The 26,020-nt window shown below is 37.3% G+C and overlaps 1 protein-coding gene across 3 annotated transcripts in view; it reads right to left on the bottom strand.

The window, feature by feature from the left end:
- The window catches only part of Psme4 (proteasome activator subunit 4), a 100,838-nt gene that overhangs the window by 60,613 nt on the left and 14,205 nt on the right, over nucleotides 1-26,020 (bottom strand). Inside the window, exons 4-13 of one of the 3 annotated variants that reach the window (XM_087216389.1) lie at nucleotides 15,302-15,367; nucleotides 13,194-13,238; nucleotides 10,266-10,415; nucleotides 9,555-9,618; nucleotides 8,783-8,857; nucleotides 7,241-7,363; nucleotides 5,423-5,515; nucleotides 4,179-4,444; nucleotides 1,523-1,709; nucleotides 705-794 (exon numbers count right to left, since the gene is read on the bottom strand). In XM_087216389.1, the coding sequence (XP_087072515.1) occupies nucleotides 705-794; nucleotides 1,523-1,709; nucleotides 4,179-4,444; nucleotides 5,423-5,515; nucleotides 7,241-7,363; nucleotides 8,783-8,857; nucleotides 9,555-9,618; nucleotides 10,266-10,415; nucleotides 13,194-13,238; nucleotides 15,302-15,367 (1,159 nt within the window). The remainder of the gene's footprint in view (nucleotides 1-704; nucleotides 795-1,522; nucleotides 1,710-4,178; nucleotides 4,445-5,422; nucleotides 5,516-7,240; nucleotides 7,364-8,782; nucleotides 8,858-9,554; nucleotides 9,619-10,265; nucleotides 10,416-13,193; nucleotides 13,239-15,301; nucleotides 15,368-26,020) is intronic. The other 2 variants (XM_004867295.4, XM_013066450.3) reach the window with 2 other exon arrangements.

Genomic DNA, 26,020 nt, shown 5'->3' with positions numbered 1-26,020 from the left:
GGATGTAGCTCAGCAGCACAGCACTGCGCCTACCTGTCAAGGGCAAGGTCCTGAGTTTGATGGGGGGTGGGGGGTTGTCTCACTACTTGATATCCAGATGACACAAGTAATAACATGCTTACAATAAATATTCATTTTTAAAAAACCCAGTAATTGCCAGGGATTTAGCTCAGTGGTTCTGATGCCTGCCTCAAAAGCACAAGGTCCCGAGTTTGATCCCTGGTATCCAAAAAAAAAAAAAGATTTTAGGGCCAGGGATTTAGCTCAGTGGTTTCGCCGCCTGCTGTACAAGTGCTGGGACCTGAGAGTTCAATCCCCAGTACAAAAAAAAACCAAAAAAACACCCCAGTAATAAAGAAACTCTCTCTCATTAGATGCCAATGTCCTGGAAAAGTTTATTTGTAATACGATGATGGAAAAACAAGACACCACTGCCCATGCCTAACAAAACACATTGAAAAGTGACAGAAAATTGAAAAACACCTCCAGTGACAGCTATTAACAGAAATCGCCTATTTTCAAACCACTTCCTATGGTGAGTGCTATGCAGACTATCTCACCATTTATACCACTCTAGCCACAAAACAGTAATTTTACTTTACAGAACCCATCCACAGTTGTTTTAAAGTATCAAATACCACTATGCATATACAGTAAGAATCAGAACTTTCAGTTAACCCTTTCTAACCAGAAAACGTCCTTACTTCAGTGAGGTCGTTTCTTTCTTGTAATACAGATGAACAATCTACTAAAGGCACCAGAGTAGAAAATGTTGCTATAAACTGGAATGTGATCTGTGGGAATATGCAATTTTCAACATGAATTACAAGTTCAAAACAATCTAAATTACTCAAATTATGTTGAAGAAAATCTCTTAACAATGTGTGTATTTTTAACTTAGAAAATAACATTTTAAGGCTCTGAAAATTAACTGTTACTTTAGTAATGAAGCTAAGGGAAAAAAAACTTATCCAATCTTTTGTTAATGAGAAGTTACTTTGTCTCCCACCAAACCATGTAACATTAACTAAAGTTAAGTAAGTAGGAAGTGCTAAAGCAGATGCTAGAAAGCAGAAAATAGGGAAGATAAATGAAGTGGTACACAGGGAGATGTGTCTAAGTAGAAGTTGGAATTTTATATCCGTAATTTTTCATCACATCCCCTTATTGGCAGGAAAAATAGTAAATATATAATGAGATTTAAAACAACATAGGATTAGGACTAGGGATCTAGCTCAGTGTTAGAGAGCCTGCCTAGTACTTGCAAGGCCCCAGGTTCAATTCTGGCATAGCAACAAAATTATGACCACTTAATAGATATAGGTTATAGCAAATTACTTTTTAAAAGTCATTATACAGATAAGTTGTCCACAAACGTAAGTTTAGGCATCCATGTATTGCTATGTTACCATTAACAGATTTTACATTAAACTATGTTCTATAAGGTGTCTAAAAGAAATTTCAGAAATGTCCACTTATATGATTACACCTTAAGTACAGAAAAAAATCATCGATATCTCACCATGCATTTACTAAAGTCATTTGGATCCACCCCAGGCAATGCTCTCATCAACAGAGGTAGCATGTGTGTTGGACCTTCAGGAAACCATCTGCCTCCTGATACCAAACTTCGGGCTACTCCAATTACACAACTTAGAGTAGCTGTGAGCTGGTGAGGTTCTGTTAATGTCTCTAATGCTGGATATGTTCTATAGTTTGAAAATAGAATTTTATAATGTTAAATATACTAAATCCATGTACTGTAGTTTGACTTAAAGGATGAAAGCAGAAGATTTGCTATCAGTTAACAGAATTACACAATAAAGAACAGAATGCTACATGTTTCCCCAATTCCTGTTTCATTTTATAAATTCCACAGTGAAAATGAGCATAAACTGGTAGATTTTGCTTTGTTTCAGCCATCTTTTTCTTTTCCTTTTTCTTTTGAGACAAGGTCTCGCTATATAGTTCAGCCTGGCTTTGAACTTATTTTGTAGCCCAGGCTGGCCCTGAACTCGTAGCAATCCTCCTGCCTCATCCTCCCAAATGCTGAGATTATAGGTGTGTCCCATGACACTTTGCTGTTTCAGCCATTTTAATCCATATTAAATTAATCTAACGGCTCAATGATTATTCAGATTCAGGAATAACAAATTACAAATACTCCTCAAAATAAAAACAAAAGGTATTCCTCCTGTCCTTTTTACAGAAAAAAACAAATTGAAGTTTATCTCATTTTATACTTTTAAAAAGACTTGTAATTTAAAATTGAAAATCAGTTATATAAAGCATATAAGAATATTTGTGAAACTGATCCTGAACAAAATCTGTGGGGAATAAAACACCAGTTTTTGATCACTAAATTAGTAACATTCATTCTTATTCAATGATTTCACTTCTAAGAACCTATTTTATAGCTGGAATAAAATCCACATAGGCAGAAAAGATAAACAAATGAGGGAAATTTCACCATATATTGAGAAAAGGACAGATTTTAAAATAGGATAAAAAATAACCAATTTTGAAAAATGAAGAAAATGTATAAGACTAAGTATCTTTTGTAGATGCAAAACTATAAAAATTTCTTTTCTACATTTTCAATTCTTAAATTTCTCTTAATTTTAGACAGGGTCTTGCTATTTTATTTTGCCTGGCCTTGAAGCCTTGTGCTCAAAGAATCTTTCTGCCTCAGTCTTCTGAGCAGCTTGGGCTGCCAAGTGTGCACCACTGTACCTGGATACATTTTAAGTTTTACTTTAAAAAAAAAGTTTTGCTTTTATAAAAGGAAAAAAAACTTACATATTGGTCAAGCATGTAACATTTCAATATGCTGATATGATTTTGTCCAAGAATTGAATAAGGAAATGTGATGGATATATACAATTGAGATTGTACGCATTGTTCCTTCTACAAAAATATTTGTTTCACTATTCATAATTAATCAGCTGGAAAATTACAGAAATAAGGTAAAATAAAGGGAAAGTAAAAGAAAGATCAAAACTATCCCAAACTTCAAAATGTTAGCTATGCAAACAAACAGCTGAAGTCCCCCTCCCCAGGGAGCACGAAGGAACTGACTACTGATTATTAGCTTCTACTACTCAACAGTGGCCAAGTAGCAAAGAATGCTGGGAGGTACAAAAAGAAGGCAAACTTCCTAATTTCCCCATCGCATCTCCTACTTATGTTCTACATATTAGAAGGGTGCCCCCTTTCCCCAAGGGAATGTGAGTAATACCTATCCTTTCTCAACAGAGAGGCAGAAGACAGGCTGTGGTCTGGAATCTTCTACTAACGACCTTGCACAAATAAAACTCAACTGCTAGATTCTTCTGCGCTTTAAAAACTACTAACACTTTCCTTCTACTTTTGACAATGACATTTTTTTTTTTTTGAGTACTGGGGATCAAACTCCGGACTTTGCGCCTACAAGGCAGATGCCAGAACCACTGGGCTAAATCACCAGCCCCTTTGACAATGACATTTAGACAGAAAGTTTAAGATTCATATTCAGGCAGCAGCACGAGAAAGGCAAACTAGGACCAGAGGTCCTGAGTTCAATTTCCAGTACCAGAAAAACAAAAGAAAAAGAAAGGCAAACCAGAAAGTTGAAGTAATCTGCTCCTGAATACTCAAAACACTGTCTCCTGGGCTGGGGATTTACCTCAGTGGTTCCGCCACCTGCCTCGCAAGCAAAAGGATCTGAGTTCGATCCCCGGTACCAAAAAAAAAAATTGTCTTTGTCTCAGGATTCACTATGCTTTGCACAGTGACTTCAGCAGTAAGGAGGGATTTTAGATATTCTTTCAACATACAAAGTACAATAAAATATACACTATAAAAACAATACAGACTGAGATTATACAATACATAATTTTCTTGTGTCACCAATTCACTATCATATACTCATAAAATTTAATTTATGAGCAAAATCTTGGGTAATTGTTAGAGCCAAACAATCCAAAACGTTTGTTATCCACTATATTTTATTTTCTAATAAATCTTAATCAAGTTCCCAATCAAGTTAAAATGTCTTGCTGCTTCTCCTCTAAAAACAGGCTTAAGCACTGAAAAGGTAGAACAGATGCCACAGAGAAGAAAAAAGAACCACGCAGAGCAGGAGAGAGAGAACACATAACAGGAACAACCTTCTATAGAACACATAAAGCTGCACTTACCTTTCAAGTACAGGAGGTATTACTAACTCAGGCCTCATGAGTGCAAGATTCTGCAGAGCCTGGGCTGCTTCTAGACTACCAGTTTTGCTAAACATAGCCAAGAGGACAGGCTGAATAATGCATTGTACAAAGTCTGTAACATCTTGATCAGTAAGCTTATGGCTGTCAGGCACAGGAGTTAACCAAGACGGCTTCTTATATCTTTCACGATGTAATCTTCTAATAACACTGTTTGGCAACCTCTGAAGAAGTTTCATTAACTTGCTCTGGGGACACAGAAACAAAAAGTTCTAGGTAGTTCCAGCACTCCCATATCGATATTCATGACTCCTCTCCACTCAATGAATGATTATTAGTTTGGGTGTAGTGGCACATGCCGATAATGCCACCACTTACGAGGCTAAGGCAGGAGGATATAGCTTGCTATGTGGGACACATGACTAGTTCAAAAGGCAGCCTGGACTAGAGAGCAATACCCTTTCTTAAAAAATATAAAATAAAATGAGACGATTTTCAAAAAATAAGAACTCTACATACAAAGTCTACACAGCACTAGACAGAATACAATGCTCTTACCAATTAATTTTTGTTTTATTTTTTGGTACCAGGGATCGAACTCGGGACCTTGCGCTTGCAAGGCAGGCGCCAGAACCACTGAGCTAAATCCCCGGCCCTACCAATTAATTATTGATGATAATGCATGAACATGAGTTTCAAATTTCAGTTTTAAAAGTTTCTAGCACCACATAAATTTTCCATTACATGAAAATAATTTTAACTGACAAGAAAAAGAACTGACATTATAAAATTGAAAACACTATCCTATGTTTTTGTGGTCTTTTTTTTTGGTTTTGTTTTTATTTTTTTGAGATAGGAGCTCACGCTGTAGTTCAGGCTGGCTTTGAACTCATTATGTAGCCAAGGCTGGTCTTGAACTCTTGGGGATCTTCTGGCCTCAGCCTCCAGAGTGCTGGGATTACAGGTGTGCCCCACCATGGCCAGTGATGTGGCATTTCTGTTAGTGTTTTGTTGCCAAGTGCAGCATTTTGTCACTAGTTACCAGAGCATCATTGTCTTATTTCTATATGTCCTACAAATGGTAACTTAATTTCAACTTAATCACTTACATAAAGCCAAAACTTCTGATACACTGAAAGTGTTATTACACATTACACAATAGGCAACAGTTAAGCACGACCATATCTGTAAATTTTCAAGCATAGTGCAAAATGAACATAACTCACCAGCCAGCGCCCATTATTTGAAGGATGGTAAAATGACGTGATGCTGTTAAACAAACCAGATAAATGTTTTTGCACTAGCTTACTTGGTCCACCCTGTCCAGATAAAAGAGTAAAAATGTCAGTTCCTAGATTATACTATAAAAATGAAGGGGTCAACAGACCCATGCCTATACATAAACCTCTAACATGTTTTACTTTCATCCTGCTGACAACTCGATTGTACCGCCAAGAGTCAAAAATAACTCTCCAATGAACTTCATGCAAATCAATTTAAGACATTCTATTAAAAATAAGAGTAACTAAAAAAAAAAAAAGAGCAACTAGTTGGGGATTTAGCTCAGTGGTTCCGGCACCTGCCTCACAAGTGCAAGGTCGCGAGTTTGATTCCTCAGTACCAAAAAAAAAAAAAAAAGAGCAACTTACATGGGTCAAATTATAAAATTAAAAAGTTATCTTTCAACTCAGGACAACAGTATTTTACTACTCTGAAGTCAAATATCATGGATACTAAAATTTATCACTAAGATTATTATCTTAAAATAACCAAGAATGGTAATATAAGGCACACAAGCATTCCTTAAATGACTTAATAAATTTATTATTTCATGAAAATGGAAATTTACATAAATAAATTTGTGTATGTGATTATTTCTTAATGTTTTAAATGATCAAACTTGTTATATTGCTGGGCATGGTGGTGCACACCTGTAATCCCAGCACTTGGGAGGCTGAGGCAGGAGGATTGCCACAGATTCAAGGCCAGCCTGGGCTATATAGCGGGTTCAAAGACAGCCTGAACTACACAGTGAGATCCTGTCTCAAAAAGCAAAAACAAAAACAAAAACAACAAAAATCTTGTTATGTTCAGCCATATTTTGACTCAAAAAATTTTTATTTTTTAATCTATTGCCAAAACAAACACAAAACAACCAAACAATGTATCCTGGGGGGAAAAAGGCTAGCTTTCAACTACTATGCTGGTTACTATTCAATTGTATGGCCCCCAAAAATGAATTTTAACTTATTGCCTATACAAGACAGTAAATACCTAATTTTTTTTTTACTCTTACTGGATATTAGAAAGAAATGGGATTGCCCCTGGTACTTAATAACGAAATGGCAAAAACACAGGGAGCTTTGAATTTCTTGCCATAAACATAAAAATCATTCAGCCTTTTCCATAGAAACAACATCAGAGTAATTCAAGGCAAAAACCAAGAAGCAATGTAAAAATAAGCCAGAAAATTATAATACAAAGTTTTAATATTACACTTGAAAGATATCAAAATCTAAACTTACACATTTTTTTCTTTCCTTCAATAACATAAATCAACCCTTCATACTTCCTCCTTCATTGCAGATAACTCCACTGAGAAGTACTATGTTTGGTACAATGTTTTATGGAGCTTCTGAGCATATCCAAAACCTGACTCCCAATCCTACCTTTGGAAAATTCTTTCATCTATCAGTCTTGTTTCTGGTCTGTAAAAATGTCAGATATTCTAACATGCTCAAAATTATAAACACTTAACTGTATTTTAAGGTTCATTGGTTAGTAAGATTTATAAATGATAGATTACAATTACATTCTGTAATCAATAAACATGAACATACTATATCAGAAAATATCCAAGAATTTTAACATGAGAGAGGCCCTGAGTTCAATCTCTAGCACCAAAAAAAGAGGAAGGGGGTACAAAGAAAGAAAAACTCCACGAATCAAGTAACTAAACTAGCCAATAGGGTAGTCTTGGATTTTTGTGCAGTTAGGGCAAAACAAAGATGAGCTATATAAAATAAATATAATTTATTACAAACCATCATGGCGGTGACCCATATTACAGCATGCCCTATATCATAAGCATTTGTTAAAAATCTTGGAACTAAAACTTGACTGCTTCCCACTGGGAGGTTCAGACTTCTCAGAATTCTCGTAAATATCTTTAGAAAGAAGGAAAAAAAAATTCACTTTTAAGTGTCATATATTAGTATTTTTAATACATTCTCATTTTATCATGGAAGATTTTCAGCAAAATTATCACTGTTTAGTAATTTGCTTAATTCTTTAAATATTACATATATAAAATTTTATATTACATATATAAGAATTACAATTCTTTAAAAGTCACCTATTTGCTTAATTCTTTAAAAACCCACATAAATGATTTTCCTGTGTTCTTATTCCAGGCCAAGGATGCACAACAGCCAAAATGGAAGTATCTTTACATTACTTTCCCTCTCAAACATCTCAATGTCATTTTTCCCCTACGTAATGTGTCATTGTTTAGTCAGTCCATAATTGTACTTAATGTACTTAAATTATTTTCTATTTATCATTACCAAGAGGTCCAAAAATGTGAAAAAACTACTCTCCTCCTTAATTAGTTTCTAATAGCCAACAACAGAGGAGCACAGCACAAGCAAGGCAAGCAGGCTGCTCCCAGCCCTGCTGTAATGTCAGTGACGGATGTCTCCACATCTTAGTAAAGCTCCATGAGTAATTCTACTCCAGGTGAAATAATACTGAAAACAATATGGCTTTATTTACTCTGGAAAAATACATTTTGTGATATAAAAAGTGGATGCCACTCTAGAGTAGCAATCAAATATAATACACAGGGCTGGGGATTTAGCTCAGTGGTTCCGCCACCTGCTTCGCAAGCGGAAGGACCAGAGTTCGATCCCCGGTACCAAAATAAATAAATAAATAAATAAATATAATACACAAAAATTTACTGAGAGGTATGAATGTATGTATGCCACCCTTAATGATCGGTATGGCTTGTTTTTAGATGTCTTCCCAAAGCCTTATGCTTTTCCAGAGGTGGCTGAATCTACAGTGTTTGATTGATTCATGGTTGGGCTAGCATGAAGGCACTAGAATTAAAGGTAGATAAAAGGTGCAGAAAGAGACTGCTGAAGTCCCTTGTTGCTTTTGCTGTCTTCCGCTGCCATGAACTGTTGCCCCTCTGCTACCCTGCCTTGGGGCCTAACTGAAACCTCTACAAACTGTGAGCTAAATTAAACCTCTTCCCTGTAACTTTGGGTGTTGGGTATTTTGTCTCAGCTATGAGAGAAAGAAAAGTAACCAAGACAATGATATACTTGGTACTTTAATTTACATACTTAAACTTATATTGTATGTCCTAGATAAGAAAAAAATCATATTTATGACACTTTGTGGGTCCATTTACCTTCTAAAACTAACTGATCCATCTCTACAAATTATTTATACATGTTTTTACTAATAACCAAAAAAATTTTTCTGGCACCTGGCATTAGCATACAAAAAACAATATGATATAAAGTTGATGTTGATGTCAGTACTGTTGTATATCATGTTCAAATGTTTTAAATTACCTTTGGTACATATGGATCCCAATCTATGTACCCTATATTATCTGTAGCCAATCGAGCAAAGAGATTTACAAGTTGCTGAAAGTAAAAAATAAAAAAGAGAGACAAAGTTAAGTAGATATATTTGGTTTTTTGTTTTTCTGTTTTTGAGACAGGGTCTCGTTATGTAGTTCAGGCTGGCCTTGAACTCACTGTGTAGTCCAGGCTGGTCTCAAACTCATGGAGATCCTCCTGCTTCAGCTTCCTGAGTGCTGGGATGATAGGTGTGTGCCACCACATCCAGCAATATGTCTGTTATTTTTCAATGTCGTGGTCATGCCCTTTATTTATTTGTTTTCAGGATTCATTAGCACAATTTAATGTTAATATATAATTTATGGCTTAGATTTTTAAGACCCTCCAAACTTCTGATTCATGTTACAAATTTAAAATGAATCAAACCTGAAATGCTGCTAAAACTGAGAATGACAAGACATCCACGACACAAAACACAAAAGGAAATTTTAATCCAATAAATATGTAAAAAACAACTGTTATGTCTTGTACTATGTAGCCTTGGGTACCAAATATATCTTATATTTCATGCATTTCACAATACATGCCTGAATTCAGACATTGATAAAACCAAAATATTACTGTTAGAAAACAGTAAATAAAATGAAAAAGAATTAACTGTAGCACTGTCAACAGCAATCCTGAGTAACTGTGGTTACTTATCAAATGATCTACTCATCTCCAAATTTAAAAGTATAGGAGAAAAAAATGGTATACTCACCCCCTCCCATTGTGGGAGATTTTGCACTGAAACCCAAAGGCCAATTAATTCATCAAACCAAAGTCTGAAGAAGAGAAATGTTGTTATGAATAGCAAGTGACTACAGAAAGTGGTTCAAAGCCAGGTGTCTTTTGCACTTTTTTAATCTATCATTCTTACTGATAACTACACAAACCTAGAAAAAACAATACTGACAGTTACAAACTTAGTGGGACAAAAGTATTTCCTGTCTGAATATCCCCTTTTCAATTATTTATGCTATAAAATGTGTCCTAGTAAACATCTATTGCACTGTTCAATTATTACTGTCCACATCAATCTAATGCCTGTTTAAAATTTCATTCCTGTCCCCTCCTTTCTTTTATCTTGAATGTTTTCCTGTCACTACCTGTCCTCATAGTCTCCCTTTCTCTCCTAAAGCCCTCATTCTTATTTAGCTTGTTATACAAGCATTATTCTCTTTGTTTACAATCTTATGTTCAACTGTTACAGCCTTCATAACTTCAAGTATAATAAGTGTAAATTAGCAAATTAAAAAAAAAAAAACAGGGCTGGGGATTTAGCTCAGTGGTTCCGTCGCCTGCCTCGCAAGGGCAAGGTCCCGAGTTTGATCCCAGGTACAAAAAAAAAAAAAATCTTGCTTTACCAGTTGTCATCATAGCTGTATTTCCTGCTACAGTCTAGCATTTGTCAATATACATATGTACTTACTTAAAACCTTTATGATGAAGTTCTGGAGGAAGGGAGGTAGGAAGAAATATTTCAAAATAAGTGATGGCCTTTTGCATTGTTACATCAAAAGGGCACATTAAAGGCCGCCATTCTTCTAACATTTCTGCTGTTGCATCTGCTGGAAAGTATCTAATTTAAAAAAAAAAAAGGATTTTCATGTATCTGATTGTAGTATAAAAGTTCTATGACACCAACGTAAGGCTGACAACGGGGGAAGAAGTGGGCCATAAGCTTACCTCAAAAGGTAGGGCCCTTATTTGCCTAACATGCATGAGGCCCAGGGTTCAAATCCTTGCACCACAAGGCAGGAGTTTTTTGTAAGATATAGCACATACTACAAACATCAACTCTACCTATAATAAACACATTTACAAAAATAAAACAAATAGACCACATATGGTAGCAATGCCTGTAATCCCAGCACTCAGCAGGCTGAGACAGAAGAATCCCAAGTTCGAGGCCACCCTGGGCCTCATAACAAGTTCAAGAGCAGCCTGGACTACTTAACAAGGCCGTGCCTCAAAAAACTAAAAACTTGTTAAACTTGGGATAAAGTCAGTTTCCTTGCCTAAGAGACTTTACAATATGAAAGTAAAGTTGATAAAACTAAGATAAAATACAAAGTCACTTAAATCACCTACAAAGTTAAATACAGTGGTTGTTTTTGCTTCCTTTCTGCTTCATAGTAGAAACTGAAAGAGAAAAAAACCATAAAAATCCAGCCAGCCAGGCATGGTGGGATATGGCTGCAGTCCCAGGAGGGTGAGGCATGAAGACTGTAAGTAAGTTCAAGGCCAGCCAAAGCAACTTAGTAAGAGTCTCAAAATAAAATTGTAAAAAGGACTGGGATGTAGATCAGTGCTAGAGCACTTGCCTAGCATGTGCAAGGCCCTGGGTTCCACGGCCAATACTACAAAAAAATAAACAAAGAGGGCCAGGGATTTAGCTCAGTGGTTCCGCTGCCTGCCTCGCAAGTACAAGGTCCCGAGTTCGATCCCTGGTACCAAAAAATAAAAAAAAAAAATGAAGAATCCATTCTGTATAAGAAATGGACAGTCAGTGATTGAGGAAGGGAGCATGAACCCAGGACTCTCTGGGCACCATTTACTCTTCCTGGACCACAGAGTCCTCCTGCAGATGAGACAAGGGCAGGCCCTATGGGGTCATACTCTGCAATCTTGGGAAAGAGCCAGGAGCGTCCCTAGGGTAGAGAGCAAGTTACAAAATTAAAAGGTTAAGTGTGTACACACTCACAAAATAAAGATAAAGGGCTGAAGAGGATACATGTATTCAGGTTAAATACACTTAAAATAAGGAACGGTGGCATCTGAGAAATGTAGACTGTTCCCAAAGAAGTTGGGAAACCCCTTCAAATCCACTCATAGGTTTGGCTTTTATGATATCTTATTAATGTTATTTTATTTTTAAAGACGTGTTAATTTAAATAATTCACTCTTTTATGTGAAAAATAAAATTACATTACTAGTAATATTTCTATTGTACCAGTTCCATGTGTAACAAGAGGGGAAAAAAAAAACAGGGAGTAGGAAAAAAAGACAAATTAAGATATATATAGGTGGCCTGGGGATTTAGCTCAGTGGTTCAGCCACCTGCCCCACAAGTGCAAGGACCCAAATTCGATCCCCAGTACCAAAAAAAAAAAAAAAGATATATACAGGTATAGATTCCCTTTGATGAATGTGATCATTATGTATGGCAAATATGTACTAATAAAAAATAAATTTTAAAAACAGAAAATTTTAAAAATAAAACCCAGTAAATTTTGTTATACCTTCAAGGATCTCATACATCAAAATTCCCTTCCTAATTTTTCTGAATCAACTGTTAGCCTAGTCACCCAAAACAAAAACTTGGGAGTTTTGTGATTACTTAAGATCCTGGAAGTACCTGGTGATAAGTTTCCAGGGAGCAAACAGGCCAAGAATTTAATTGCCTAGTGCAAAATGATCACTGCTCCTTGGTAGGGAGCATCTTATATCTTGAAAACACATTGTTCCAAGACTAAATAGTAGAGTGGATCAGTAATTAAGTCTCTGATTTATTAAAAAACATACTGTATAAAAAAACACAACATACTGAATATATAAAACTCATTAAAATTATGATGAAAAGGGCTTTCCTTTCAAAGACTTAGACTAGCCTATAATAAAAAAAAGAAAATAATTCAAGTATCCAAAATTAGACTTGAGGGGGGCCAGGGATTTAGCTCAGTGGTTTCGCCGCCTGCCTTGCAAGCGCAAGGACCTGAGTTCGATCTCCGGTACCAAAAAAATAAAATAAAATAAAATTAGACTTGAATTAAAATCTATCTATATTGGAGACTGAACTCAGGGTACTTGGACTGAACTACAGCCCCAGCTTTCCTTTTACTTTTTTTTGAGACAGGGTCTCACTAAGTCACCCAGGCTGAGCTCGAACTTGCAATCCTCCTGCCTCACCATACCATAATGGTGGGATTACAGGCATGCACCACGATGCCTGACTCAGGTTAATTTTTAATCTTAAGCATAGGGAATATTTACAGTTAAACATCCTACTGAGAGAACACAGCAAGAAAAATAGGCCACCTTTCTGTCAGTACTCACATTTTAATGCAATCTACAATGCTCTTTTGATCTGAATAACCAATAATACTCCAGGAAAACCTTTCAAATAAAAATGTTTATATATAAATTATAATGTTCTTATTTTTTAATGTGTGGTTTAAAATTTTCTAAATTTATAAATGATACATCAAAATCCAGTTCAAGAGCTAAGAATGAAATGTCAGTGACTAACATCATGATGTTGAAAAATATTTATTTCTTTAATTTCCTCTTGAAGGGGTAATAAAGAGAGAAGGGCCACAGAAACAACAAAGTATTTATAAACTGAGAAACTACTTACGGTCGGCAGCTTTTCACGAGTGTTTTGAGAACGTTTTCTACAGAACTGGAGGGGGGAAGAGCCATTTGATAAATTAGACTGTGGTATTTTAAGAGCACATCTACTTTTATTACTATCTCTAGGATATGCTCATATATTCAGATATTATCTGTTTACATGTAATAGCTAATCATTCTCTTTCATGGAGATGGAATTGCAAGGATTAACAACCTAAACTCCTTAATCCACTTTTCCTCTGTCCTCATTGTGCCTCATTCTCTACCATGAACAAAAGGGAAGAAAACATTACCCTGGGGAAAAAAGGTCAAATCATTTTTGTTTTGGTACCAGGGATCGAACTCGGGTCCTTGCACTTGCGAGGCAGGCGGTGGAACCACTGAGCTAAATCCCCGGCTGACAAATCATTTTTGATATTCACAAAGTAGACCGCAATGACCACAAAGTCAACTGCAAACAAACAAAACAAATAACAGGGCACTGAGTGATTCTGAGCTCAAATTTTAAAATAAATTGTGACTACTTACAGTATGATATGTACAAGTTTTCAAGTCTCAAAAATGAGGGGAGGGTTGATTTTCAGGCATAATTTTGACCCTAAAAGCTTTCTCATGAAGCTTCTTGAAATTCTTAAGTACAGAGGTCTATTCAGCTTCTCTGAAAGCTTAAGAACTAAACTATAAAAAATTCCAAGGAATAACTTGAAGCAAACCCAGCATAAGTAACCAATATATACTAAGGAGAAAGCTATACTTTCATTATTTAAGAGAAGGAATCATCTTTAATTTGAAATTTTCAGAGAAAAATTAACTGAAGAGGACCATAGGCAATTTATGAGATGATTTCTAAATTTTAAAAAAAAGGGGAGGGGGTCACATGGCCAGAGCTAACATGAAGGCTTTGGGGTGGGGGACAGAGTCTTGCCATGTAGTTCAGGCTGGCCTTGAACTTGCTGAGATCCTCTTGCCTCAGCCTCCAAGTGCTAGGATTACAGGCGTGCACCACACCTGGCCATGAAAGAAGTTCCCTCCCCGCCCCAAAAAAGCTAAGCAAATTCAGAAACACAGTTTAGAGAACAACTAAGTTTGCCCAGAAAAAAGGGAAAACTCCATCTATATCTAAAGCAACCTGAAGGTTATGGTTGTGATTTTCAATTCAAGTATTTCTAAAGTGCTTATATTACAATCGGGCTGTCTGTTCATTCATTTATACATATTTATACTAATCTATTACATAAAATATTCAATACATATTTTCTAACAAGAAAACAACACAGATCCTTGGTCATCTTTTGGCAGGGGGTTACTGGGGATTGAATCCAGGACCTTTACACTAAGCTACATTCTCAGCTCTTTTTAAATGTTTTATTTTGAGGCAGGGTCTTGCTAAGTGGCTCGCAATCCTCCAGCCTCAGCCTTCCAGAGTACAGGAATTACAGGTGTGAGCCACTGTGCTGTTTTGGGTCTTCATTTAGTTTAGACTGAAGAACCATCTGGTAACAAATTACAGAATTAATAGGCAAAATTTAAAGAGCCACCTAGTTTTAAACTAAGCAAGGGATCAATTTAAAAGGGTTATTCTAAAATGGTAAACTATCTTTCCAAAGAAATGAACAGAAAATACATAATTCTACTACTTCTTAAAGCTTCTGTTCATGTTAACTTTAATTTCACTGGTTTTATGCAACTTGGGAGACGGTGTTACACAAAAAACCTGCTGTTGGGCCAGAGATTTAGCTCAGTTGTGCCTGCCTCACAAGTGCAAGGTCCTGAGTTTGATCCCTGGTACTGCAAAAAACAAAAAACACCAAACCCTGCTGTTTCTACTAACTTCCCTATACCAACAAACTTTCACATCAAGCCAAAAACAATTCAAGAAAGCAATTTATAAAAGGCTGTATAGCTGCATGTTTTCTCTCTTCTTGACTCTTCTTCAAACAAAGAAGTTAACTGTAACACTTGATAGTGTCATTTCACTTAGGACAAGGACTAGCATATGTGCAAATGCGATCAGTTAATCTACATAAAGGCAATTTCCACCCCTTATTTTACATAAGGCCTGTACCACTGGATTTATGTTCTTTATAGAGGAAAGGGTACAATCTCTCTAACCTGTGATATCTGTATAGTGACCTTTTGTGACTCTTGTAATCTCTCAAGATGAAAGGAATAATGTTTCTGTTTAAAAATAAAATAAAAGGTTAAGGCTAGATGCTACTAGTCTATATTTCACTAACTTTTTTTTTTCTTTTTTTGGTGTGTGTTTTGAGACAGGGTTTCACTATGCAGTCCAGGCTAGCCTTGGACTTGTGATCTTCCTGCCTCAGCCTCCCAAGTGCTAAGATTACAGGTATGCACCATCATGCCCAGCTTCTATTTCACTAATTTTTAGAGGGAATGAATAACCATTATATACCTTCCAACTGCTAGGAATTTATAACACTGAAGTGTTATCTGACTACTCAAAACACTTCTTTAAAATTTTTAAACAAAAGATAAACTAAGTGACTAAGCTTTGGGTAGATTTTCTCATACCTCACTTCCTCTCTAAGTTAAAAAAGAAAGCAACAGCAAAACATACATTGCTTCAGTTTGGGCTTAGAGCCAAACATCTGAATTTGAACACCGATTCTGCTTACTTCTGGCAGTGCAATGTAATAGCTCAGTTTTTTCATCAGTATGAGCAGTAATACCTACCTCTTATAAAGCTGTTACAAAAATTAAACAGGATAACACACAGAGAGTCATTAAGTGCTAGGGATTTAGCTCAGTGGCACCGCACCTGCCTTGCAAGCACAAAGTCCTGAGATTGATCCCCAGTAATGAAAGAAAAACAAAGAAAGAAAGTCATTAAGTGCCCAGAATTAAGAACAAAAAATGGTAACAATTATTACTTAATACTTACCCAAAGTAAGTTGTATTTTCAATTTACAAAATAATTAAAATTTTGTGCTCCTTTTGCTTTAACACTGATTCTACTGAGTAGCTACTATTGACTTAAGAAATCACATTAAAATAGGAAGTTCCTCTTTAACTGCCACTTTACCTACGTGAGTTCTCCCAGTTCTTAAGATCTTGTTCCAGTTTGAAACAATAACTCCATGTGAGAACTTTCCTCTCTAAACTCCCATTTCCTTAGGACATTCCTTACATTGACACTAATACAGTAAATACCACATATGTAGCAGATAAACCTGATTAAAGCCAGCATAGCCTTGGCCTCCAGTTACTGGCAGAGTGGACACATAGAAGCTTGGGGGTTTATGCCTCCAGTCTCCTTGGTTTTATATAAGTAGCAGCATGATATTCTCACTTCTAAACCACAGAAATGTTCAGTAAATGATACAGTCAAGCTGAGAATAACCTGGGTTACTCATAGCCAGAAGTACTTGTAGATTCACTTGAACTACAATTTGATTTTAGAACAATTAATCCTATTTGCTTTTTAATAAATGACCTTGGAAACTGTAACAATGGCACGTTATCTACCTGCTGTAATCTCCTCATAATTTAATGGTGACTGTTACACAATATTTTTTCCTTAAGCATGTGCCAAATACTTTATATAGAAGTCAATTTTACCTTCTTTCTCTAAATCTAAACAAGTCTATCATCGTCAAAAAATTTCCATGTCCTAGAGGCTGCCAAATTCCAAGTAATCATGCAGATGGTGGAACCAATGACAAATGTGCCAGACTCCACCAGATTGACCTTGTAAAGAAAATTCATAACTGCTAACCTACATGACTTCTATCTGAGGCCCCTTAGATTAGCTCTCTGGAGAGGACCCCTGACTGTAGTCTCCCCTATTTGGCCCTTCTCAGCTCCAAGCAGTTAGATGGAAACTTCTTCCCTTTTCCCAACTGCAGTTAGGGATACTTCTCCAGAGGGAGGAATGATATAAACAGTAAGGAAGCTGTGGCTGGAGGTGCATCTGAAGATTAAAGTCACAAAGGCCAGATCTGCATACTTCCCTAAGGGATGAACAGGAGCTTGAGATTTTTGCCTCCACCCTTCTGGGCTTTCCCATACAGACCATTATCTCATTGGGGGTGGGCCATCCTCCTCCACCCACTTACTACTAAGACTAAGAAAACTTAAGACTGCAGATTATCAACCAAAGTTAATGATGTCATCCATATACCCTTGTTACTACTGGGTCAATATTACCTAACTGACTATACTTGTAATCTTATTGGTTGATTATAGTTTTTAACCCACATTGTAACCACCCCTCATGACTTTGCTCTATAAAACTACTTTGTGGGCCGGGGATTTGGCTCAGTGGTTTTGCCGCCTGCTGTGCAAGTACAAGGACCCAAGTTCGCCTGCTGTGCAAGTACAAGGACCCAAGTTCGATCCCCTGTACCAAAAAAAGAAAAACCTACTTTGTTTGTTTGGTTTGGTTTTTTGAGACAGGGTCTCCCTTTGTAGTTCAGGCTGGCCCTGAACTCACTATCTAGCCCAGGCTGGCCTCAAACTCAAGGCATCCTCCTGCCAAGTGCTGGGATTACAGGCGAGCACCACCACACCCAAAACTTTTGAGAAGTGGACTCATTGGTAACCCCTTCGGGACCCCTCCTGACTCTCTGGAGCTATTCTTATTCCCCATTCCTATTCCACAATAAATTTTCCTACTCTTAAAAAAATTTTTTTGATCTACTAGAATCTCTCAAAATCTAATATTGTTCAGTTAAATGAGCAAGTAGTCATCTTTCATGGCCACTGCATTCAAAATTATGGTCAAGATAATTGCTCCAGGGAGCCGTGGTGGAGCACACCTGTAATCCCAGTACTTGGGGGGCTGAGGCAGGAGGATCCCTGTGGTGCTGTGAGTTTGGGGCTCCCAAAAAGAAGGCTACAGTTGGAAGTGGTGGCACACACCTACTACAAATTGGGAGGCGAGGGCAGGAGGATCTCAGGAGTGCAAGTTCAAGGCCAGTCTGGCTAGCTGGTGTGTATCAAATTTTTTTAAAAATAAAAAGAGCTAGGGGTGTAGCTCAGTGATACAGCATATCCCTGGATTCAATCCCAGGTATAGTAAAAAAAAAAAAGTATAAATAAAGTACATCATCAATGCAGCATTAGCACTGGGATGTCATTAAAATTAAAGCAAAAATAAACTCAATGTTGTGGTACACGCCTGTAATTCTAGCACTCTAGGAGACTGCGGCAAGAGGATCACAAGTTCAAGTTCAACTTGGGTAACACAGTAAGACACTATCCTCAAACAAAAAAGGGTTAGGGGACACAGCTTAGTGCAAAGACCCTGGGTTCAATCCTCAGGATGCCCCCCCCCAAAAGGTAGAAACTATAGCAAATGTTAAAAAACTTTAAAAATCCTGACTACCCATAAAAAGAATGTGTAACTGCTTTTTTTTTTTGGTACTGGAGATCAAACTCAGGACCTTGCACTTTTGAGGCAGGTGCCAGAACCAGAGCTAAATCCTTGGCCCCATAACTGCATTAAATAATGACAAATTTTATCAATCTGAACTAAGTATTTTTTAATTGCTTTAAAAATCAGTTTTTAAAAAGATTTTTTTAAAAGATAGCACACATTTGGCAGAAACACTAAAAAAATCATCAACAAAAATTAATATTCTCTATTTCTAAGTAAAAGTAGAGTATTTTAAAATGCAAACAGAATGTTCCTCAAATACTGTATTAAAATAATTGAAAATGCCATATTAATAATGTTAAATTCCTTGAAGAAACTAATCACTTTTTAGGGCTGGGGATTTAGCTCAGTGGTTCCATCGCTTGCCTTGCAAGCGGCAAGGACCCGAGTTCGATCCCTGGTACCAAAAAAACAAAAAAAGAGAAACTAATCACTTTTTTTTTAAACCGGGGCTCGAACTCCAGACCTTGTATCTGTAGGCATTGGAACTGAGCTAAATCCCCTGCCAGTCACTTTTTTTTTGGTACCGGGGATCAAACTTGGGTCCTTGTGCTTACGCAGCAGGGCAGTGAAATTGCTGAGCTAAATCCCCGGCAGTCACTTTTTAATCTACTACATTTTGTAGCCAATAATCACTGAGTTGCTGGTAGTTAACTTCAGTTCAGAAATGGGACCAAGAAACTCAAAGCAGAGTCATTTCCATGTGGAGGACAAGGGAGTAAGGTAAAGAAGTCTCTATATCAAGGCTCATAGAAAGCTAACTGCTCGAAAATCAACCAGAGATAAAGTACCCAGGAAACACTGGCTGCAAAAACCACTCCTAAGAATGTGCTCTTTAAAGGAGAGGTGAAGAAACCTCATCTTACAGGCCTGGTACTGTGGAACTCTGAAATCAGATGTTATTTGAAGTCTACTGAAATTGTGATTTGCAAACTCCTCTTCCAGCGTCTGGTGTAAGAAATTGCTCAGAACTTCAAACCACATTTGAGCTCCCAGATCAGCTACTGGTACTCTGCAAGGGCCAAGTAAAGCATATCTGTTGACCTTTAAAAAAAAAAAAAGATAGGGCCTTGCTATGTAGTTCAGGCTGGTCTTAAGCCTACTATGTAGTCCAGGCTGGCCTCAAACTCATAGAGATCCTTCCTGCCTCAGCCTCCAGAGTGCTGGGATTACAGGCATAAACCACCAATCCCGGCTGGTTAGTCTTTTTGAAAACACAAACCTATGTGTTATCTGTGCCATGTGCATAACAATTATGCCAAAGATACTGAAATAGCTAGCATGCAGCAGGTGTGGAGAATGTGCTTAAGAACATTTCAATCTCAAACAATTTTTTTCTTCCTGTTACTGGTACTTCTGAGGATTGGATAGTTTTTCCATGGGGTCTAAAGTACCTAAGTAAGCATATCATTGTGAATGGAAAAACAATTGATAGAAATCAGGTACTGGCAATTTTTCCATTTTCATTTGTGTATAATTTAATATAAATGTGGGAATGTAAAGTATTAATGTTAAGTCAAAATGTTTCAGTGAACAACTTTCATCAGTTCAATTCTGCAACAATTATAAATAAACCTGATGAAGTTTTTGGACAATGCTAGCATTTGGATTTGTTTAGAAACAAGTCAGTTTCTTATTGATGGCAATTAAATGGCATTTGCAGAATTTTAATCACGTACTACATTGCATGCATCTACTCTACTTTTCTAACTGTGTTGTCCTGCATGCAAGTACACATCTGTGGGGAGGAAGTTCCTGGGGATTGAACCTTAGGCCTTCACAGACAGGGTCTCACTAAATTGCTAAATTGCCACAGGTTGGGCTTGATTTGTAATCCTCCTGCCTCAGGCTCCCACAGTGCTAGGATTACAGGTGTATGCCACCACACCCAGCTAACAAGTACATGTTTCTAATATTATCTACCCTCTGTGCTGCTTCTGTGAACTACTAAAATACACTAAACTATTTTTTAAAGGACTAGAAAAGGAAAATAAATTCCTCTAGAGGAATATTAGTATAAAAAAGCATAATCCTATGAAATACCTTTAGAATATGCACATAAAAACATTTTTTAAAATAAATTAAAACTGTTCATGGTGGTACACACCTGTAATCCTAGCACTTGGGAGGTTGAGGCAGGAGGATTCCCACAAGTTCAAGGCCAGCCTAAACTGCACAGGGAGACATTGTCACAAAAAGAAAAAAAAATCTGGTGGGCGTGGAAACGCATGCCTGTGATGGGGTGCTCTGTAGGCAAAGGCAGGAGGATCACCACAAATTCGAGGCTACTCTGGGCTACACAGTCAGACTCTGTCTCAAAAAACAAAACAATCAGAAATTAACTTACGCTACTTTTTGTCAATTGGGGACTTTAGCTGATTCTTCCATGGGAGGAACATAAATTGCTGTTGCTCAGAGACCTTTAGAATGCTGTTGACTTGAAGAAGATAGCTTTCTTGGCAACCAGGGGATTTTTAAAAAATGATGCTGTGTGTTGCTAGTCCATAATTATAGAACATGGTTTTTAATGGTTGGATTTTGAGGGACCCTCCCTGAAGAATGAGTTATGTATCTCCTCAGGGAAATCATGGAAAATTCTGTTATTCAGTGAGTTCTTTTGAATTAATGTTCTTGCATTTTTTTCTAAGTCTGTGTAAGTGCTTATGTGTAAGTATATAATTGTATAACTATTTATAAATATATTTATATAATTACAATTTCATTAAACACAAAACAAAAAAAAAATCAATTAAAAGCTAGACATGATGGTGCATGCCTGTAATCCATAGTTTAGGGCCAGCCTGGGTTACATAGTGAGTTAAAGGCTGGCCTGAACTACATAGTGAGACCTTGTCTTGTAAACAAACAGTAAGAGTTACGCGCTTTCCCTGAAAATAAAACCTAGCAAGAAAAATAATCAGACTTGAACACTAGAGATCAAAAACCCAGCCCCTATCAGCCCATCCTTGCCTTACCTGCCATCACTATTCTCTTGCTCCATGGCTACTCCATAAGGGTGGTAAGGCAAGGATAGGCTGACTGGGACTGGCACTTTTTTTTTTTGGTACCAGGAATTGAACTCAGGGCTTCGTGCTTGCCAGGCAGGTACTGCGCTGCAGAGCTACATCCTCAGCCCAGGACTGGCATTTCTGATCTCTTAGTTTTCAAGGCTGATTATTTTCCAGCTAGGTTATATTTTCAAGGAAACATGGCATGTGGGTTCAAATCACTCTTCATGAAAATACTTATATAAACCTTAAACTGGGCTGGGGATTTAGCTCAGTGGTTTTGCTGCCCGCTGCGCAAGCACAAGGACCCGAGTTCGATCCCCAGTACCAAAAAATAAATAAATAAAATAAACCTTAAACTGAGAATGGTGGTGCACATCTTTAATCCCAACATTATGGAAGGCCGAGGCAAGAAAACCCCAAGTTCAAACCCAACCTAGGCAACACAGCAAGGCTCTGTCTCAAAACCTTAAAAAAAAAAAAAAGGGCTGGGGATTTAGCTCAGTGGCACTGCGCCTGCCTCAAAAGCACAAGGTCCTGAGTTCGATCCCTGGTACCTAAATAAATAAATAAATAAATAAATAAATAAATAAATAAAACAAAACAATGTAGCTGCCCTGGGTTTAATCCCCAGTATCACACACAAAAAATAAGTCTTTAGCATCAAATAATCCACAAAAACTAAGTTAGTGGTGACAGAGTGAGCATTTATACTCAGCAAATCAGTTATGAGTTGTCTAGGCCAGTCTGTAAAAGCTCATACTGGCACAATTGTCCACATTTTGTTAGTAGGGTGCTCCGCACTAGGGACTTGCAACATGCTAATCCAAATGTATGAGACATTATTCTCTGACATAAAACCATGCTGGAAGAGTCACATGCTATTCTCATGAAGTAAACCATAATTAACTCTTACAACTGTGAATGTCAAGTTCACAATTTCCAATTTTGCTTTTCCTATTGAATTAAGAACTCTATAAATTTTTCTCCAGTAGAAAATAGAAACATGAGAATGAAAGGGATCTTTTGCCCTTGATACAGAAAAACAGAGGAAGGAGAAGGGGAAAAAAAGAGGAAGAGTCAAAAAGAATAGAGGACAGGAAGGGACCAAGGGAAGGAAAGAGAAGAAAGTTGATAATCTTTGCTCCAAACAACAGAAGCAGCTTTCAAAATGATGATGAAATGCAAGACAAAATGAGCAAAAGTTTCACTATGGAAAAACACATAAGTTTAAAGTTTTAAAGACAAATAGTTAACAAATGAAGCAATCTTTCACTTTGACTATAAAAGTGCTTGCTTCGGCAGCACATATACTTTTGACTATAAAAATAGTATCCTAAAAATAGTATGGACACATGCAGTCAGCTGACAAAACTTTCAAAATATGTCAAAATACATCTAAGATTAAAACACTCAAAACAAAATACCAATCCTAAAAACATGCCATATTAAATGGCTCTTTAATGTGAAGTGGCTTTGGAAATAAAATGTTTTTAAAAAGTAGTAATTTTATCTCCTGACCGTAAAAGTTTACAACACTGCTATATTAGTGTGCTAAATAGAATGTTAAATAGAAAAGTAAGTAAATAAATAAAGCCAAAACTTTGAAAACTGTTTCCTCTTAGAAATTCAGCGGACAGAGAATTGCTCTGAGGGAGGAACAAAGCAGTGCTGTAAGGCTCCCCAACTGGTTTTTCTAACATTTCTGCCTAAGAACCAAGACTACTAGATTCTTCAGTTCACAGCAAGTGGAATGAAGAACATTCAAGAACCAAAAAATCTGACAATCATTCAAAGCTGAATTTTTGTGATTTATATACAGAGTGGATAGAAATAAAGTAGGGAGTATTCCTTTCAAAAGGAAACTATCTATCTATCTATCTATCTATCTATCTATCTATCTATATATAAAATAACTGTAAGATAACTGAAGAACATTAGGGAAAATGAATAAAGAATCATAGTCCTGACAAATGACTCAAGTATCCTTTTTGGGGGCAGTGCTGGGGATCAAACCCAGGACTTGCACATATAAACATGCACTCTACCTGTGTGCTACCTCCCTGGCCCATGGATTTAACTATTTATTTATGTGTCACGATTGAGAAGAACTCCATTGACTATTAGTGTTAAAAACCAGTTACAGCCGAGGATTTAGCTCAGTGGTTCTGCCGCCTGCCTTGTAGGTGCAAGGTCCTGAGTTCGATCCCCAGTACCAAAAAAAAAGAAAAAGAAAATTCAAATTGCTATACTTCATTTGCCAGTACAATCCTTGTGCATATGTATTTGCTGTGTGTGAATACATAACTACAACTGAAAAGTGTTAACAGCCTTAGGATCGAGGATCATTAAATTGGCAATTACCAGAGACACAAACATGAGGATGTCACAGAATTTTGTTAATTATTAAAATATTTCATATTACTGCCATCCTTTGTTGCTAAGGCAGAAAAAGTACTTTAGGCTATAAAAATTATTTATGGCTGGGGATTTAGCTCAGTGGTTCTGCCTCCTGCCTCAAAAGCGCAAGGTTCTGAGTTCGATCCCTGGTATCAAAACAACAACAAAAAATTATTTATGAATATTATTTATTTGGGAATTGTTTGCTAGTTTTCAATCTTACTGATTCTCTCTCCAGAAATCTACTGCACAAATTCTCTATGACTTCGTATGTTATTTCTTTTCCCTATTCAACTCTTGCCTCTATTGCTTCTGCATGTATTAAGACTAGGCTGTTGTAGGGCTGGGGATTTAGCTCAGTGGTTCTGCCTCCTGCCTCGAAAGTGCAAGGTCCCGAGTTCGATCCCCAGTACCCCCACCCCCAAAACAGGCTGTTGTTTGTTTTTGTTTTTTGGGACAGAGGCTCGCTATGTAGTCTAGGCTGGCCTCGAAATCTTGCAATCCTCCTGCTTTAGCCTCCTGAGGGCTGGGATTACAGGTGGTCATGGGTCACCACACCCAGCTGAAACATACTGTTTTATAATAAATTAACTTGCTATTCACTTTCAAGGTTAAGGTATTATTTATATTTATTTTGGTCACCCAGCGTAGCTAATGAGTACAGGTAGGTTATATTATTAATACTATCATCATCATCATTATTATTATTTGATGCTAGAGATTGAACAAAGGGACTTACACACGCTAAACATGTACTCTACACTGAGTTACACCTCCCAACCAGTTATATTATTTGTGAATTTTATTTTACAATTACAAAATACAAAAAGGAGTGCTAAATCAGAGTCCAGAGTCCTTGATTTAAACCAAGAGTTAAGATGATGAGATGCTTCTGCAAGTGACATGGTAAGCATGATATTAAAATTAAGGGCCAGAACACAATCAGTATTAACCAAAAATTTTCAGGCCAATAGCTGGTATTATTGAAGAGAAAAGCAAAAGATATACATCACTGACCACACAGGACTTTATGCAAAGTGGCTGTCTTTGCAAAGGTAAACCTGTATGAGGCTTAATTACGAAGATGTGAGAAAAGGACCCAAGATGGACCTGGTGGCAAAGGCCTATAATTCTAGCGCTCTGGGAAGCTGAAGCAGGAAGACTGCAAGTTCACACCAGCCCAGGCAACTTAGCAAGACCCTGACTCAAAAGAAAAAAAAGAAGTTAGCTCAGTGGTTCCGGTGCCTGCCTCACAAGTGCAAGGTCCCGAGTTCAATCCCCAATACCAAAAAAAAAAAAGCATATGGACCCAGGATGCATCTCAGAGGCACTGTGCTTGCTTGCCAAGTGCAAGGTCCTGAGTTCAATCCCCAGTACCAAGAAAATAAATAAATAAATAAAATTTTAAAAGAAAGCAAAAAAAAAAAGCATAGGCTGAGGGTGTAGCTCAGTGGGAAGGCCCAATTGGGGGGGGGGGGGAGACAGTGAAAAACAAGCCATTGCCTTCCCTCTCTCTTTATTCACCAAGGACTTTCAGAGGCAGCCCCACTACCAAGCCAGAAAATTTTCTGATAACTGGTTTCTGTTTGGGGCAAGGGTACCAGGGATCGAGCTTAGGACCTTGCACTTTCGAGGCAGGTGTGGCACCGCTGAGCTAAATCCCAGGCCCAAATTAAATTTTTTTTTGGTACTGAGAATCAAACGCAGGACCTTGCACTTGCCAGGCAGGCACGGTGCCACTGAGCTACATCGCCGGACCTCAGATAACTGGTTTGAACAGAGTCCAAAGGCCCCTCAAATCTATGAAATTTTGATGCCAGATATTTAAAGAAGGCTTAGTCAAACCCAGGTGTGGTGGTGTATGCCTATAATCCCAGCACTCAGGAGGGCAAGGCAAGAGGATTGCCACGAGTTTGAGGCCAGCCAGGACTACACAGTGAGTTCAAGGCCAGCCTGAACAGAAAATTTACTCAAAATAAATTGATTCAATATATTTAAGAGCATTTTAGGCCAAATATGCTA

This window comes from Heterocephalus glaber, unplaced genomic scaffold (genome assembly GCF_053883595.1).
Source record: "Heterocephalus glaber isolate CG9 unplaced genomic scaffold, H.glaber_assembly_v1.0 deba00001457, whole genome shotgun sequence".
NCBI lineage: Eukaryota > Metazoa > Chordata > Mammalia > Rodentia > Bathyergidae > Heterocephalus > Heterocephalus glaber.
Note: the sequence above shows the minus strand (reverse complement) of the source record. Positions and strands in the feature narration are given on the sequence as shown.